Source organism: Cetorhinus maximus, chromosome 10 (assembly GCF_964194155.1).
Source record: "Cetorhinus maximus chromosome 10, sCetMax3.hap1.1, whole genome shotgun sequence".
Taxonomy (NCBI): Eukaryota; Metazoa; Chordata; class Chondrichthyes; order Lamniformes; family Cetorhinidae; genus Cetorhinus; species Cetorhinus maximus.
This window is the reverse complement of record NC_135888.1, coordinates 21,240,322-21,259,432: the sequence shown is the minus strand read 5'-3', so window position 1 is coordinate 21,259,432 and position 19,111 is coordinate 21,240,322. Positions and strand designations below refer to the sequence as shown.

Below are 19,111 nucleotides of genomic sequence, written 5' to 3'. Positions count from 1 at the left end.
ATAACACTTTACACACAACCGCAATACACATTCATCAGCATACAGCTGATGTACAATGTATTTTCAGTCACTCTGATCCAATGCATTCAGTAACAAAGCCAGCCAGTAACAAAGAATTAAACCGTGGCAAAAAATCCAACACGCAAGCTTCATCAATGTGCCAATATGTATCTTTAGCACATGGAGTTGCTAATTTTTTCCCAAAATTTTGGAGAGGTATTTTGTTATAAGGTTTCCAAACAACTGGAGTTATTTTTGATTCTTGCCACAAGCTCTGTTTTGGCAACAGACCTTAAATATATATATTATAGATTAGAGAGGAAATGCAACACAATTTAAGTGCTGAATATATATTTCTATCTTTCACATTACACCATTTGTGTTGTATAAATCATTTTCTATGTATTCATTGTGCTAAATATTAAAACATTAATTTTGAAAAATGCACAAGGCCAAAATTTACAGAATTCCCAGTGTAATCAAACAGCATAAGCAACTATCACCCTGATGCTCGCTGACTCACATTAGTTCCTTGTCAAACGATGCCTTGATTTTAAAATTCTCATCTTTGTTTTCAAATCTCTCCATGACCTTATTGCCCCTCCCTATCTCTGTAACCTCCTTTAGTCCTACAAGCCTCCAAGACTTGAACATATTCCTTTTGTTTGCAGAGAATGGGTCCCTGTGTATGAATGTAAGTTACTTCTACCAAGCATAAATGAGCCTCGTTACAAGATTTACTAATATCTTAAATTGGTTGTTAGTGAAGCCATTAGCACAGTCAGGGTTGTTCAGCAAGTGTTGACCAATTGCAGAATCACATCTAACTGTAGACATTTAATTTTTGGTGTTGCAAGTGCAGGCTGGTTGAGTACAGTCTGTACTCTGCCTATCATGAACAACCCAAGGAATATGATGTTAGAGTTGACCTACTAATGTATTAACAATTTTACTGAAAAAATTGCTACTTTGCCAAAATAATTGATGGAAGAAATTTCAACCAGTGGCTTGTAACATAATCTGACAGATAACCGATCACTTAGGTTTTGATTAATTAACAAAAGAAGAGTTTGAATAATCCACCTCACCTTCGGTCCACGATGTCCAGGCAAGCCCATCTTCCCAAGACGCCCCATGTCACCCTGCCAAGAACAACAAAGAGTCAATTAAAGTCCTGCAGCTTGTACTGGCATTTACCAACATTGAATAAAACAGTCAAACAAAATAAAACATTTTATGTCAACAGTTCCTTAGTTTCATTGGGAAATGGAATTCCTACATGTTCTAAGCAGTGCTTGGCATCAGCGTTCCCAGATCAGGTACACTACAGGGCAATGGCATTACAAAGCTTTTCTGATGATAAATCACAGATGAGCTTGCTGCCTGTTACTGCAGGTACATGAGATTCCCATTTCCAACACACTCAAGTGTGTTGTGACACCATCAAGTAATTTTGTCTCGTGGTTTTCAAATTGATGAATTTCCAATTGGGCTAAATTAATGCTCCATAACACCTAAATTTAAAAACATTTTTCCACTGTGAATTTTCACCTTTTGAGGATTGGATGAATATTATTCACATTCATTTCACTACGCTCATTATCACATTATCACTCCTCTGTCTGAATTGCTTTCGTGTCTGTGTCATTTGGGGGTGGAGGGGGATGGGGGGGGGTGCGGTGGTGAAAGGGCAGTGTTGTATACTTTATATCTCAGATCTATGCAGAGATGACACCAGCTTACATGTGTATAACAGTTTTTATTCACAGTGCTTTAATATCTACTCCATGCTCCAGGTATGACATCCAGCTTTTTCTACAGCTTGATTTCTTTACCCTGAGTCCACACTCAGGCTTAACTAATCAAGCACAGTGAGCATCAATAGTAAACAGACTCACATAATCAAACACTAAACAAATTGAACATTACAGGCAGTGTAAGATATAGCACCACTATCTTACTTTTTGGTTATTTAAATAGGACTTTAAAATATAATTATGATTTTTTAACAATGTGGCTTCACTCCTCCAGGTTCTGTTTATTAACTAATGGTCTAAAATAGATTTCCTCATTGCTGTTTTGTGTTTAAAATGGAATCGCACCCCAATACGTTAATATTAAATAAGCCAACAAGATCCTTTTTCAATGACAGCAATACTTTATCATTGTAGATCTGAACTAGATTCGCAAAAATAAGGGCCTGGATTTGCAGTAGTTATGATGACAGAACTATCGCTGTTTGCCATCATCGCTCCTCGAAGACTGATAAAAACTTACGGAATCCGCACCTGTGCAGTTAAATGCCCACAGCCAAAAGTTGCTGTCAGTGATTCTGCACTTCTCCATAGTGTGCACTGTTAAAGATCCACAGACTGTGATCAATTAGAAATCACTGAACTGATGAAAACTAGCTCTTTCATGCTGTTAGTCTCACTGTAAAAATGCCTTGGAAAAGTTACGCCTTGTTGAATGAGGTATAACTGGGTTTTTAACCTTACTAATTCATAATTACTTCATAATCATGCCAAAAATCCTCATTGGCCTAGAGAAACTGATCTTATATTTGCGGACAGCCAAGTTTCTCCATAATGATACAACATTCCACATATTTTAAAAATATATATCTTGTTAAAGTTTGTGATATTCCAGTTTCTACCCCAATCCCATATTTATGCCCTAATCATTCATTTTTCTCCCTGTGCTTGTTGGAGGTCAATCATCTCAATTCCAGGACATCTCTGAGGTGTTCCTCAGGGTAGTATTCTAGGCCCAACCATCTTCACCTGCTTCATCAACGACCTTCATTCCACCATAAGGTCAGAAGTGGGGGTGGTCGTTGATTGCATAATGTTCAGCACCATTTGCGGATCCTCAGATACTGAAGCAGCCTGTGACCAAATGCAGCAAAATCTGGACAATATCCAGGCTTGGGCTGACAAATGGCAAGTAACATTCACGCCACACAAGTGCCAGGCAATAACCATCTTCAACATGAGAGAATCTAGCCATCACCCCATGACATTCAAGGGCATTACCATCGCTGAATCCCCCACTAACAACATCTGGGGGTTACCATTAACCAGAAGCTGAACTGGATTAGCCATATAAATACTGTGGCTACAAGAGCAGGTCAGAGGCATGGAATCCTGTGGTGAGTAACTCACCTCCTGACTCCCAAAAGCCTGTCCACCATCTACAAGTCAGGAGTGTGATGGAATACTCTCCACTACCCTGGATGAGTGCAGTTCCAACAACACTCAAGAAGCTCGACACCGTCCAGGACAAAGCAGCTCGTTTGATTGGCACCCCATCTGCAAACATTCACTCCCTCCACCACCAAGCATAGTGGCAGTGTGTACCATCTACAAGATGCACTGTGGGAACTCACCAAGTCTCCTTAGACAGCACCTTCCAAACCCACAACCACTACCAACTAAAAGGGCAAGGGCAGCAGACAGATGGGAACAACACCCCCTGGAAGTTCCCCTCCAAGCCACTCACCATCCTGACTTGGAAATATATTGGTGTTCCTTCAATGTCACTGGATCAAAATCCTGGAACACCCTTCCTAACAGCACTGTGAGTGTACCTACACCATAAGCATAGAAACATAGAAAATAGGAGCAGGAGTAGGTAATTCAGCCCTTCCAGCCTGCTCCGCCATTCAATATGATCCTGGCTGATCCTCTACCTCAACGCCATACTCCCGTGCTCTCCCCATACCCCTTGATGCCTTCAGAGTCTAGAATTCTACCAATTTCTTCTTAAATACATTCAGTGGCTTGACCTCCACAGCTTCCAAACCCATGACCACTACCATCTAGAAGGACAAAGATAAATGGGAACATCACCACCTGGAAATTCCCCTCCAAGCCACTCACCATCCTGACTTGGAAATATATCGCCGTTCCTTCACTGTCACTGGGTCAAAATCCTGGAACCCCCCCTCCCTAACAGCACTGTGGGTGTACCTACACAAAATAGACTGCAGCCATTTAAGAAGGCAGCTCACCGCCATCTTCTGAAGGGCAATTAGGGGTGGGCAATAAATGCTGGCCCAGCCAGCGATGCCCACATACCATGAATGAATTTTTTAAAAACTGAAATAAAAGTGAAGGATAATCAGTGAATTTAACTTTCCAGGTAATTCTGTTTTTGTTTTTAATTTAACTTCCTGGTTTGCTGACTATTAGAATACTTCAGCGTGATTATCTGCCTTCTGTTTGATGACATCATTGCTGCTGGACGCCTGGATATCCCCTTGACTTGGCACCAGATTCAAAGTAATGCCAGGAAAGGGGAAACTCGTGCCACCAGATTATTCAATCTTTGTAGGCACCTTTCTTTGTCACTTTGTGAAATTCAGGACAAAGTTTCTAATTAGTAACCACACAAGCCAAATATTGTATATATCCCCAAATGAGTCACAGAACATTTCAACTTTTCAAAGTTAGCCTTCTGACCAGCAATATGCAACATTGTTATATGATAATTACTTGTTTCAAAGGGAAAAAGCAACATGCAGAGCTGTTAGTTCCTGTTTTACTGGATCGAATCCATATAATGAAACGATCAGTCAAGTAGGAATTGTTCTTTTATTAACTGGCCAAGTACATGCAAACACAGTCCATTGAGGGCATCAAGTTAGAATGTTAGCCAAGCCAGTAATCCAAACTTTATTGTCACTAAGTGCAGAATCTAATATCTTGCATCTTCAAGTGGGAGAATTACTGGTGGTTGCATGAAAAGTAAAGGAATTTAGTTCTTATTGCAGTTACAATAATTGAACATGGTGGTTGCAGTGTGAGAAGAAAGATTAAGATATTGCAGCCGAGAGAACAGCGGTCTGAGAGTCTAGGGATTCATTGATTGCGGCAGTGCAGAAGAGCCTGGGGGAGGGAACTGTTGGTTGACTTGGAAGAAGTGTGCAAAACAGACGCCGGGCTTCATGCAACTTGGGGGAAAATGGTACCTGCAGCCAGAGTATTGTTGATTGTTGCTATGGCAGGAAAAGATTCTGATTGTACTTGCGGCAGAGGCTAAAGAATGTGCATTTGCAGGAGAAAGGAGAAACACAGGATTACAGGCAATAACTGGACACGAGATTTATGAGACGGAGGATCACTGATTGTAGCTGGAATCAAAGAAAGTTTATTGTATTTGGGGTAGAAAGAGCTTGTAGAGTTGGTAGTGTGAGGACTGGCCTGGTAAGGGTCTTAGGGTCAGGATTAGTAGGGTTAATGCATTAGGATAAATGTTAAGGCTGCTGCACTATTGTTATGATTAAGGTTAGGGTTGGTGCATTAGGGTTAGAGTTAGGATTAAGCCATTAGGGTTATGGTGAGGGCATTAGGGTCAGGGTTAGTAAATTAGGGTTAGGGTAGGATTAAGGTATAGGTTTAGGGTTAGTGCATATGGGTTAGAGTATTTCAATATGGATTATCAAGATATAGTTGGAACCAACCTCACTGTGATAGTTCAATGAATCTTGATCATTTCATGAATTCTTGGATAAATTGTCCTTTAACACGTGTTTTATAGGGTGTGTTCACTCACCTTGCTCCTTCTTCTTTTCAGTAACCACCTCCACTCACATTGGGGATAATTCAGGTGTACATTAGGGTTACGGTTGGGGTGCAGGTGGGATATACATCTGTCCAATAGAGTTGCTCAATCAATTATCATATTTGGGCTTCATTAATGCTGAATTGGCAAGCTGCCAGGGCCAATGGCGCTGTTTATAGGACATTCACTGATGGGGTGGTAAGGAATTCAACAGGGTTCATTTTTGTGTGCCAGCAGCAGCAGCTTAAACAGGAGGGGTGAAGTGTGGGACCAAGAAGGACCTGTGGTTTATTGTATCAAGAGTAATGTTTGCATCACCTACAGTGACAAATATTGGAAGCCTTAAAAGGTTCAAAGCACACAAGAAACCGCAGTAAAAATGTGTGCCAGACCTGTTTCCAGCTTTCTCTGACTGCAGCCAACGAGCCCTTCAGATATCACCAGCAGTGGCCACCTCCAACATGTCCCACTCATGGTTTGTGGGCAGATATAAATGAACTGACAATGGCAGCACGGTGTTGGCTCTTAACCAACATTCCCTGTAAAATTTCATTGTTGCATGCAGCCAGCCTTTTTTTTCCCCAATGTGCAAGATCTTTAAATTTTTACGCGGGGTATTTAACTTGAACCAGGCCTGCACGGTACCTTCCAGGCAGCTATGAAAGTGCACAGTTTTAACAGGGAGACTGATCTTAATTGGATCATTTGACCCCAATTTGTATATATTAGCAAGACTTCCATCTGATCTTGGCTATAATTCCAGCTTCTGAAATTGCTGAAAGTCAGAATGGATGTTAACCCTCCCCCATGATTTTGGTCCTGTTACCTCCCCCATTTTATATGTAAAATTTTACAAAACTGCCTCCAATATATTTATTGACTCATCAGATGAAGATTCAATTTGCCTTTTTCTAGTTCCTTCAGAGCCTTTAGATCATTCCTTTCACAGCGTCATTGTTGTATTGCTGCAATTTAGATCTATGCTCTTCAATAGGGAAGTGACATTCCCCCCTTTCAATTATTAAAAGCTAATTTCTTCATTACTATTACAGGCCCCCACCCACAGCTGCCACCTCATATTTTTGTTGGCTCCAACCCTAATCATTCCTTTTCTATTTAAATCTTCCATTTATTATTATTCCATTTTTAGCCTTCAATCTGAAATCGGAACCATTCGTCTCTTCCTGTGTTAATGCAGCTTTTAATAAGTGTGGCTCCCTCTTCCCTGAAAGAGGCTTCTTTCCCCTCTCACCACTTTGTAACTCTCTTCATTCAAAATTTTGGGGAGCTGTGGCTCAGCTGGTAACACTCTCATCTCTGAGTCGAATGTTGTGGGTTCAAGACCCGCTCCAGGAGTGGAAATCTTTGTGAAGGTGGGGGCCCAGGCCTCCCGACTGAAAGGTTTGGGGTGAGCCCACCTCCACTTGGCTTCAGTGATTTAACAGCTGCTGCCATATTGATGGGCACAGTTGAATCTTCTGCCCCCATCTAGATGATCTGGGGCGGGGGCGGTGGGGGGGGTAGGGGGATGGTGTGTGGGGTCAGTGTAAAATTCCACCCAGGACTTGAGTGAAAAAATCAAGCCTGACATTCCGGTGCAGTACAGTGCTGTCTTTTGATTACCCAGTCATTCTCACAATGCTCTTTGTGGGAGCTTGCTGTGTGCAAACTGGCTGCCACATTTCCTACATTACAACAGTGACTACACTTCAAAAAACATGTCGACTGTAAAGTGCTTTCAGATGTCCAGTGGTTATGAAAGGAGCTTTTTTTTTCTCCCCCTATTCATTCATGGGATGTGGGCATTGCTGGCTAGGCCAGCATTTATTGCCCATCCCTAATTGCCCTTGTTCAGAGGGCATTTTAAGAGTCAACCATATTGCTGTGGGTCTGGAGTCACATGTAGGCCAGACCAGGTAAGGACAGCAGATTTCCTTCCCTAGAGGGAATTAGTGAACCAGGTGGGTTTTTACAACACTTGACAGTGGTTTCATGGTCATCATTAGTCTTTTAATTCCAGGTTTTCTTTTTTTATTGGGTTCAAATTCCACCATCTGCAGTGTCAGGATTCAAACCCAGGTCCCCAGAGCATTACCCTGGGTCTCTGGATTATTATTCCAGCAACAATATCACTACGCCATCGCCTCCCCTTTTCTTTTTCTTCTAAAACTCTGCTAGTGTCTGGGATCAGAGTCCCAGGCCACCAGTCAATGTTGGTTGAGAATGTAGAGTATCGTACAGTTTAAGAAAACCACATATTTTTAAGCCCATCACTAAGACTGCACACTGTTGAGCAAGCAGCCAGGAAGGAAAAAAAATTAGTGACTGTGATGCAGAATTTCTGACAGGTGCCAAAAAGGGATGGCCTCAGTCTTGTCACTGTTGACCTGAAGGAAACACTAACTCAACCATGATTTGGTTTCCACTAATTAGGTGGACACCACAGCAACCATTGTGAAATTAATGGTATAGAGAGAGAGAGAGAGAGAGAGTGGGGGGGGAGGGGGGGCGGGAGATAGAGAGAGAGAGAGGGAGAGAGTGGGGGGGGGGGGGGCGGGAGATAGAGAGAGGGGGAGAGTGAGAAAGAGAGAGCTTTGTTTAATCAGAGCACATAGTAATGCTGATTTCATCCTTATGGATATCACCTCTGAGGCTCAGTAAATACATGAGATAAAGGAGATGAGCATGCACGTAATGTAGGGACACACCAGATGTGGCCAGATGGAGTTAAGAGACTAAGACATTCCTGATTAAACTGAGGTAGGTAGGAACCTGGTGAGGGCAGTATCATTCATTGGAGGAAGATGGGGTGGTCAACTACATCAAAGTGCAGGGAGAGGTTATGGAGGATGAACATGGATTTACTGTGGGCAGATTAGAAATCAGATGAAATGGATTTGAACAGCAGGAGGTAGGAGAATTGTGCATGGAGATGCAGTGTATTCCAAGAGAGGGAGAGGAAAATATAAATGGTACCATATTTGGAAAGGATAGAAAATGTCATGTAGGCCAGTGCTTCCCAAACTTTTCCCAGAGTGACACCATTTTAATGACTCAAACTTTGTGTGACCTCAGGGTGAAAATTTGCAGGGGGGCTGGGTATATGAATTGTTGAGTGGGTGGGGGTGAGGCTTCAATTGTTGAGCGGGGAGCAGGGGGTGGAGTTGAGCATTGGTGGGGTAGGGGGTGGGGGGGGGTGGAATTGATGAAAAGGCCGGGTTTCTCAAAAAAAAAACAAATACTTACCTATTCACAGGCATTTTTTGCAGCAGCAATAGTGCTTCAGAGAGCAGTCCACTAGGCCATGCCCAACAACAAAAAAAAATGAGGATTTAAAGGGGCCCCTTCTGCTGTTAGAAATCAGTTGGAGCTTCACAGCAGGCTCCAAGCTCATGACCCCAAAATCTCCGTTTGGGAAGTCCTGATGTAGGCTTTTCAATGAAAAGAAGTCAGCACTAATCTTGATAAGGGGCAGTACCGGCATCGGTTAAAATGGAGCAAAGGATGTGAGATTAAAGCACTGATATTACTGAGTTTTCTGAATCTTGAAAATAATTTGGCTCAAGTTGGTAAAATGTTCATTATTACTTCAGATATTCCTTGATTAACAACCTCAGAATCTAGAATTTCAGGCACAGGCTCCCCTCTTCATCAAAACATCCAACACTGCAATGAACACTAATTCCAATAATTGTATGGTGAGGAAGAATGAGCCTGAAGCTAGCTTGTACCTTAAAACAGGTTTCGTTCCAAGACAGCAAAGTAAAGTCACAGACTCATCCAGTTCCTCCCAGACACCCAGAGTAAATTGGTTTATATACTCCTGCAATGCTTCCCTAATCCTTCCCCAATTGGGGACAGCTGTGCTTAATTCCCAATTTAAAGCACGTATTCTATTGCAGCACACGTTCAACATTAACTATGAAGAGTTATTCAAAGAAATAGCAGAGAGTGTCGATGAAGGCTGCAGCCGAGTTGTATATATGGACTCTCCTAAGACATTTGATGAAGTACCACATAATCTAGGCTAGCAAAATTGAAGTCCATGGGATTAATGGGGCAGCGGCAGCATGGATACAGAATTGGCTAAGACAGAAAGCGGGGAATAATGTTGAATGGTTCTGTTGAAGACTGGAGGAAAGAATACATTGGGGTCCCTCAGAGCTCAGAATTGAGACCACAGCTCTTTGTGATCTATGTTGATGAACTGGACTTGGGTAGGCAAGGCATAATTTCAAAGTTTGCAGTAAAAGGTGAGGAGCATCATAGCAGACATCAGGAGGACATAGACTGGTGAAATAGACAGACATAAGGCCAATGGAATTTAATGCAGAGAAGTGTGAAGTGATACATTTTGGAAGGAAAAAGGGGAGACGATATATATTATTATCATTCATTCATGGGATGTGGGTGTCACTTGCTGGGCCAGCATTTACTGCCCATCCCTAGTTGCCCCTGAGAAGCTGGTGGTGAGCTGCCTTCTCGAACCACAGCAGTCTATGTGCTGTTAGGAAGTTCCAGAATTTTGACCCAGCGACAGTGAAGTAAATTTAAATATGTAACTCACCAAACAACTTTAAAGGGGGTGAAGGAATAGAGACAAGAAATACAAATTTTTGAAGCGGGCAGGACAAGTTGATAAAGCTGTTTAAAAACAACATATGCAAGCTTTGGCGTTATTGATTGGAGCATTGTAAACAAAAAATAAGTTATGGTAAACCTTCATAAAACATTGGTTTCACCTCAGCTAGATTAGTGTCTCCAATTCTGCTTTAGGAAGGATGTCACAGCCTTGCAGAGGGTGCAGCAGAGATGTACTAGAATGGGACCAGGGATGAAGGACCCAAGTTATGTGGAGAGACAAGAGAAGCTGGAATTGCTCTCCTTAGAGAAGGTAACATTAAGGGGACATTTAACAGCGACGTTCAGAATTATGAGGGGTTTTGTTAGAGTGTAGTATTGAGAAGTTGTTTCACTTAGCAGAAGGTTTAGTAACCAGAGAACACAGATTTAAGATAATGGCAAAAAATTCAGGGGGGAGGTGAGGAAAATTTTTTTAATGCAGCGAGTTATGTTCTGGAATGCACTAACTGAAAAAGCAGTGGAAGTAAATTAAATAGTAGCTTTCAAAAGGAAATTGGTTAAATAGTGAAAAGGAGAAATTTGCAAGGGGGCTTTTTGGGAAAGGGCAGAGGAATGAGGCTAATTAGGTAACTCCTTCAAAGAGCTGGCACAGATATGATGGGCCAAGTGGCCTCCTTCTGTGATTAATCATTTTACAATAAGTGTAGAACTGAAATGCACCATGAACTAAGCTGCCCTCTCTCATGTGGCTCACAATGATGGTGAAAAATGTATCAGCAAACCACAATAAGGAGGTTGGTGAGTTACATATTTCACATTCAGTCTGCAGTGACATCAGAAGTTAAATGTTTGAACCCAGTGCAAGATTCTGAAGGCAAGCAATCATTGTCTGTTCGCCAAGTTGCTGAAACGCAAGTTCTGTAGCAGCCGCAGGTTTAATTTTTAAAATACTTACAAAAGCAAAATACAAATCTAATTTAAATTACATTAACACTGGAGTGCTGTTTTGGGCTGCAGTAGAGTGCTTAAGTTGGAGTTTGACTGAGGGAGTTTAAGGGTTAAATTAAGGATCAAATTATTTCTAAAGTCTAGTCTTTTTTTAATTAGCAATTCACTAAAAGTTGATGTTGGGTTGGAAGATGAGTTTTAGTCCAGCCTTAAAACAGGCCTCACACAGGCTCTGCTTACAGCTGCAACAAGTTAATTAGATAACTTGCTTAATCAGGTTTCCAGAGGCTTGGTTCAGAGAGTATAAAAGTAGGCTATCTTATAGTGCTGACTTTTTCTGCACTGGAGTGCTGTTTTGGGCTGCAGTAGTGTGCTTTAGTTGGAGTTTGGTGACTGAGGGAGTTCAGGGAGGAGGTGCTCCTTTCCTTTTCTACCTTTCCTCAGAAAGAAGAGCGGCAGCCTTGGTAAGTAGGACCTAGTGAGTAAATTAGAAAAGTGTAATATTTTTAAACAAGTAGCTAAACTTGGATTTAACTGAAAAGCGCCCAGAATAAAGGAAATTTAAGGTCAATATAATAAAGTAATATAAATAATCCAAAGTAGAATAAAGTTAACATAAGGGAAGTAGAGTTAAGACATGGCAGGGCAGCTCAGTTGAGTGGAATGCATGTCCTGTAATATATGCAAAGTCATGGACGCTATCGGTGTCCTAGACGACCACATGTGCAGGAAGTGCTGCCAGCTGCAAAAACTTGAGCTCCGGGTTTCGGAGCTCGAGCGGCGGCTGGAGTCACTATGGCGCATCCGCGAGGTGGAGAACCACGTGGTTAGTATGTTCTGAGAGGTGGTCACACCGCAGCTTCAGGGCCTGGAGGGAATGGGTGACCACCAGGCAGCCCAAGAGAAGTGGGAAGGTAGTGCAGGAGTTCCCTGGGGTCCCACTCACCAATCTGTTTTCTGTTTTGGAAGTTTGTGAGGGTGCTGGTTCCTCAGAGGAGTGCAGTCAGAGTCAAGGTTGTGGCACTACAAGTGGCTCGACTATACCGGAGGCGAGGAAAAAGAAGAGCAATAGTGATAGGGGATTCATTGGTAAGGGGAACAGACAGGCGTTCCTGTGGCCGTAGATGTGACCCCAGGTTGGTATGTTGCCTCCCTGGTGCCAGGGACAAAGGTGTCACAGAGCGGCTGCGGGATATTCTTTTGGGGGGTGGTGAACAGCCAGAGGTCGTGGTCCACATTAGGTAATAAGGGGGATGTGGTCCTGTAATCAGAATTTAGGGAGCTGGGTAGAAAGCTGGCAAGCAGTACCTCAAATGTAGTAATCTCTGGATTGCTCCCAGTACCACGTGCCAGTGAGCACAGAAATAGGAGGATGAGGCAGATGAATGTGTGGCTGGAAGATGGTGCAGAGGGAGGACTTTAGATTCCTGGAAAGCTGGGACAGGCTCTGGGGGAGATGGCGCCTGTACAAGCTGGACGGGTTGCACCTGAACAGAGCTGGGACTGAGTTCCTAGTGAGATGTTTTTCTAGTGCTGTTGGGAGGGCTTTAAACTAACTTGGCAGGGGTGTGGGAACCAGGAGAGAATATGAGAGAGGAACACCAGGGTCCACAAAATACTGGGAGAGACAGATAACACTAGACTAAATAATAGTAAGTTAATTGATGGACTCAGGGTGAGGAAGAAAGTAATAAAATCTAAATCAGGGTTACTATGCATGTATGTGAATGCACGGAGTATAGTAAATAAGATTGGGGAGTTACAGGTGCAGATTGCCATGTGGAAATAAGATGTTGTGGCAATAACAGAGACCTAGCTCAAAGAAGGGCAGAACTGGGTGTAAATATTCCTGGGTACAAGGTGTTCAGAAAAGATAGGAAAGGAAGGAAAGGAGGAGGGGTGGCGGTATTGGTTAAGGAGACCATTGCAATGCTGGAGAAAGGATATCCCAGAGGGTTCAAGGACAGAATCGATTTGACTAGAGCTAAGGAACAAAAATGGTGCATTTACATTGCTTGGTGTAGTCTATAGACCACCAACTAGTGAGAAGGACGTAGAAGAACAAATCTGCAGGGAAATTGCAGAGAGAGGCATGCATTATAGAGTGGTTATAGTGGATGACTTTAGTTACCCGAATGTAGACCGCAAAAGTGGTAGTGTAAAGGGTGGAGAGGGACAGAAGTTCCTAGATTGTGTTCAGGAAAATTTTCTACAGCAGTATGTGCCCAATCCAACAAGAAAAGACACACTGTTGGACCTGGTTCTTGGAAATGAGGTGGGCCAAGTAAATAAAATGTCAGTGGAGGAACATTTAGGAGACAGTGATCGTTGTATTTTAGGATAATGATAGAAAAGGATGATAGGCAATCCAGAGTAAGAATAATTAACTGGACGAAAACTGACTTTGATGGGGAAAAAACGGAGCAGGGCCAGATAGACTGGAACGAAAGATTGGTGGGAAAAGCTGTAGCTGAACAATGGGCTACCTTCAAAAAATAATTGGTTTGGGTACAGTCAAGGTATATTCCATTGAAAGGGAAAGGTAGGGCAAACAAATCCAAAGCTCCCTGGATGAAAAAGGAAATAGAAATTAAGATAAAGGAGAAAAAGTGTGCTTATAACAGGTGTCAGGTAGAAAATACAATTGAAAACCAAGAGGAACACAGAAGGTTCAGAGGGGAGGTGTAAAAGCATATTAAAGAAGCGAAGAAGGATTAGGAGAAAAGACTGGCAGCCAGCATAAAGGGGAATCCCAAAGTCTTCTATAGGCATATAAATAGTAAAAGGGTGGTAAAAGGAGGAGTAGGGCCAATTAGGGACCTGAAAGGGAATTTACACATTGTCAAAGGGGCTATGGCTGAGGTATTAAATGAATATTTTGCATCCGTCTTTACCAAGGAGGTAGATGTTACCCAGGCCATGGTGACAGACGAGGAAGCTCTGTCTCTAGAAGGGTTCAAATTTGATAAGGAGGAAGTGTTGAATAGACTGTTGGTCCTTAAAGTTGACAAGGCACTGGGATTGGATGAGATGCATCCAAGGATATTGAAGGAAGTGAGAGTAGAAATTGCAGGGGCACTGGCCATAATTTTTCACTCTTCCCAAGTCTCAGGGAAGGTGCTAGAGGACTGGAGAATTGCAAACATTATGCCCTTGTTCAAAAAAGGTTATAAGGATAAGTCCAGCAATTTTCGACCAGTCAGTTTAACTTCAGTGGTGGGCAAGATTCTAGAAAAAATTATTTGGGATAGAATTAGTAGTCACATTGGAAATATGGGTTGATAAGGAAGAGCCAGCATGGATTTCTAAAAGGGAAATCGTGTTTAACTAACTTGCTGGAGTTTTTTGAAGAGGTAACAGAAAAGGTCTGAGGGTAATGCTGTTGATGTGGTGTGCATGGGCTTTCAAAAGGCATTTGACACAGCGCCACACAACAAACTTGTGAGAAAAGTTATTGCTCAAGAATAAAAGGGACAGTAGCAATGTGGATACAAAATTGGCTGAAAAATAGGAAGCAGAGAGTAATGGTCAATGGATATTTTTTTCAGGCTGGAGGAAGGTTTGTAATGGAGTTCCCCAGGGGTCGGTATTGGGACCCTTGCTTTTCTTGATATATATTAATGATCTAGATCTTGGTGTGCAGGGGGTAATTTCAAAGTTTGCAAATGATACAAAGCTTGGGAGTGTTGTAGCTGCGAGGAGGACAGTGTAGAACTTCAAAAGGACATAGACAAGTTAGTGGAGTGGATAGATAGGTGGCAGATGAAGTTCAATGTGGAGAAGTATGAGGTGATGCATTTTGGTAGGAAAGACATTGACAGACAATATAAAATAAGGGGTGAAATTTTGAAGGGCGTGCAGGAGCAGAAAGACCTGGGTGTATACGTGCATAAATCATTGAAGGTGGCAGGACAGGTGGAGAGAGCAATTAATAAAGCATATAGTATCCTGGGCTTTATTATTAGGGGCACAGAGTACAAGAGGAAGGAGGTTATGCTGAATTTATGTAAGACACTCGTTAGACCTCAGCTGGAGTATTGTGTACAGTTCTGGGCACCACATTATAGGAAGGATGTGAACACACTGGGGAGAGTGCAGAAAAGGTTTACAAGAATGGTTCCAGGGATGAGAAACTTTATTTATGAAGATAGATTCGAGTGGTTGGGACTGTTCTCCTTGGAGAGAAGGCTGAGAGGAGATTTGATAGAGATGCTCAAAATCATGAGGGGACTGGACAGAGTAGATAGGGAGAAGATGTTCCCACTCATAAAAGGATCAAGAACGAGAGGGCACAAATTCAAAGTGATTTGCAAAAGAAGCAAATGTGACCTGAGAAAAAAACCTTTTCACACATTGAGTGGTTCGGGTCTGGAATGCACTGCCTGGAAGTGTGGTGGAGGCAGGTTCAATCGAGGTATTCAAGAGGACATTAGATGATTCTTTGAATAGAAACAATGTGCAGGGGTACAGGGAAAAGGCAGAGCAATGGCACTAGGTCATAATACTCATTTAGAGAGCCGGTGCAGACATGATGGGCCGAATGGCCTCCTTCTGTGCCATTAAAATTCTGTGATGAACAGCTTACTGGAACGGGCTCCAAATTAATCTATGCACGGTAGTATCTGGATATGGTTAAACAAACATTCAGTGCGCAGTTATTTTATTGAATTATATTCATTCAGGTACAAGTCAATAAAATGTTTAATTATCCTTGTTTTGCTGCAGCTATTTTGCACATTTTCAATACAGTGCTTAAAACACCGAGAATGATAGCAATTCATTCTTTTCTTTTCATAGTTTAGTCAGAAATGAAGGTCAAAATAGGCTATTCAGTAAAGAAAAGTGAAAGGTTATTGTGTGCATTGGGCTGGATTATCCCTCCGGGGGAAGCAAACAGAGGGTGGGACAGTTTCCGGGTCCCAAACCTGGCCCCCAGAGGAACAATCAATCAGCTGTGAGTTTCCCCGGAGCGGTCAATTAATGGCCAGAGGGCAGGTTCACCATCCAATTAAGGACAGCGGGTAGGATCTTGAAGCAGGAGGGCCAATCAGATGTCTTTCAGCTTGAAAGGAGCAAAAAGCTCTCTATGCAACTAGTGGCTTCAAAAAGAAAGAAAGATTTGCACATATATAGCACTTGCCACAACCTCAGGACATTTCAAAGCACTTTACAGCCAAAGAAATATTCTTGAAATTAAGGCACTGTTGCAATGTAGGAAACACAGCAACCAATTTGCGCACAGCAAGCTCGCACAAATAGCATTGAGATAATGACCAGATGATCTGTTTTAGTAATGCTGGTTGAGGCATAAATATTGGCCAGGATACCAGGGAGAACTACCTGCAGTTCTTCAAAATAGTACTTTCAGATCTTCTACATTCACCTTGGAGAGGTAGACAGTGCCTCAGTTTAATGTGATATTCTAAAGTTGGCATCTCCAACACCGCAGCACTCCCTCAACACTGCACTGGAGTGTCCACCTTGATTTTTGTACTCAAGTCACTAAAGTGGGACTTGAGCCTGGAACCATATGATTCAGGGGCAAGAGTGCTACCCACTAAGCCACCATGGACACTTCACAGCTGCATTACACTATAGTGGCTGAAAATGATTTGCAGCAATGCAAACTGTTTTAAATCACCTGAAAGACAAATCATTAAAAATCCTGTTCACAAGAAACAAGCGAAGAGGGCACTCAGTAGAGCGCATACCTCCACCACGTTGGGTTAACTCAATGTTGTTATAATTACATCACTCTTTCTTCAGGGTTTTCCCTGCCTGGTTGATGCTCTGGAGCTACAAAGCTGCAAAAAGAAGTCTTTTTATTACTCACTGAGGAGGCTTCAGGCCAATTCACATCCAATAACCTGCTCTGAAAACTCTGCTCACATTTCGACAGTTGTGACAAATTGCACCACAGCAACTGAGACAATCCACAACAGTCTAAAACAATCAACAAAATTCAAAATAAAACAACCTATAACATACTTTTGAAAAAAAAAGTCAATTCACTATATCTCCCAATGTTAACAGATCCTTTAAAAAATTCCAGGATCTGGATCTGGATCTACATTTTCGCCAAAATCCATTTGGTTCTTCCTTGGGTCATGCCCTATTTGCGTACCAAGTTTTGTTGAAATCCGTCAATTAGCCTTTGAGATATATGTTTACAAACAGACAAACAGGGTAAAAACATTACCTCTGCCCACCTTCAGTGAGGGAGGTTAAAAAAAATCCTTCTGAATTAAGAATCTAGTGCAATGAATACATCTAACATTACAATCATCTTCAGGAAGTGAATAATTGTAAAGTTTGTCTTTTAAATATATATTTGAGAAAAAAAACTTTTTGTGATTAAGTTGCTGCTTTAAGTAGCCTGGAGCCTTGAGCACCGTGAGGCTTATGTAATTGAAGTTAAACTGCAATACTCTGAGAGAACTGCTGCACTTTTAATAATCTGGTTGCAGAAGTTATTCTGTACATGGCAGTTTATTTATTCAGGTCTAAAAACATAACTATGCACAAGAGTGAGTCGTATTGACTGTAATTATATTTTTTGAAGTGCTTTAAAAAGACCACCTGGAGATATTTAAAAGAAAATCAGATAATTACCCCTTGTTCTATCGACGTTCTGCCCCTGGAGAATTAAGGGCATTAAACAGAAGTGGCAGAGCTATATAACATTTCAAAATCTGCAAAAATTATACATTCTGAGCTTCAGTAGCCTAGGATTTAGAATGAAAGGGACGATATGAATGCTAACAGTGCCATTTTGCAATTAGTTTAAAAAAACACTTGGATCTGCGTAAGAAAATCAAAGAAAATGTCATCTCTTTTGAGCTTCTGCAGCCCAGGTCTAAAAGCACATTTCCAAAACACTTCCATTCACGTTTTACAGATGGACATCTGAAAATGAAAAGGGGACAGCTAGCCGTTAGCAAAAAAGATTCGCAGGTGGCAAGCACCAGCTACTTTTACTGATATTATTTCAAAGCCCTGACATTGCAGTTGCAATAATGGAAAACTCTCAGTGTTCAATGTCGTTACTCTGTGAAACTGAGAGCAACTTCTGGCACTGACACCTGGGCAGGTAAACGTGAAAATCCAGGGCCGGAAATTTATGGCCTCATCACAACAGGGATGGGGCCTTAAAATGCGGCGAGCCATTCTAAACTCCTAAAACTTTGGTGGGACCGTAGAATCCCCTGGCATAAAATTCTCACCCAGATGTTGCTGTCAGTGATTCCCTGCTCATCCACAGGATGCGCTGTTGAAGTCCTTGTAGATGGAAATCAATTAGAAATCACTGAATTGATATGAACTTCTACTTTTTACGCTCTATTCTTGCTGTCAAATCCCTTGAAAAAGTTAAGCCTCGTTGAATGAGATGTAACTTGATTTTTAAATGGTACACTAAGTCACAAAAACTGTTGAAAAACCTCTCTTGTCCTGAAAACTAATTTCATACTTGGAGAATTTCAAATTTCTTCATTCCATGATAAAAATTCCACAGATTTTTAAAATAATAGTTTAATTATGATATTTCAATTCTACCTCAATCCTATATATAAGCCTATCTGGCAATGTCACCTTAGATAATGTTTAAACAGATCATAGAATCAAAGGAGGACGCCATTTGGCCCGTCATGCCCCTGCAAGACCAACTTAGTTAGTTTTTCATTGGGCAGGGTTTTACGCGTTGGCGAGTGGGGCCCGCTCACTGACACGTAACTGGGGAACTCCTGACATCACCGCGCCCCATTTAAATTTTCAGGAAGGCAGGGATGCAGCAAAATCAGCTGCACGCCCGCTGACCTGTCAATGGCCAATTGAGGCCATTGACAGAGTCAATTATGTAGTTAAAGGACCTGCCTTTTCAACCATAAGGTTGGCGGGCAGGTCAGGAGTCCCGGCGCGAACTAGAAAAAGCAAGAAACCTCATTCACCGGTGGGATGAGGTTTCATGTATGGTTTAAAAAATTTTAGTAAAGTTTTTTTGACAATTATGGACATG

At 41.9% G+C, this 19,111-nt stretch overlaps 1 protein-coding gene across 2 annotated transcripts in view; it reads right to left on the bottom strand.

The window, feature by feature from the left end:
- The window catches only part of col27a1b (collagen, type XXVII, alpha 1b), a 605,111-nt gene that overhangs the window by 316,679 nt on the left and 269,321 nt on the right, over nt 1–19,111 (bottom strand). For both annotated transcript variants that reach the window (XM_078550110.1, XM_078550108.1), the window contains exon 15: nt 1,089–1,142. In XM_078550110.1, the coding sequence (XP_078406236.1) occupies nt 1,089–1,142 (54 nt within the window). The remainder of the gene's footprint in view (nt 1–1,088; nt 1,143–19,111) is intronic.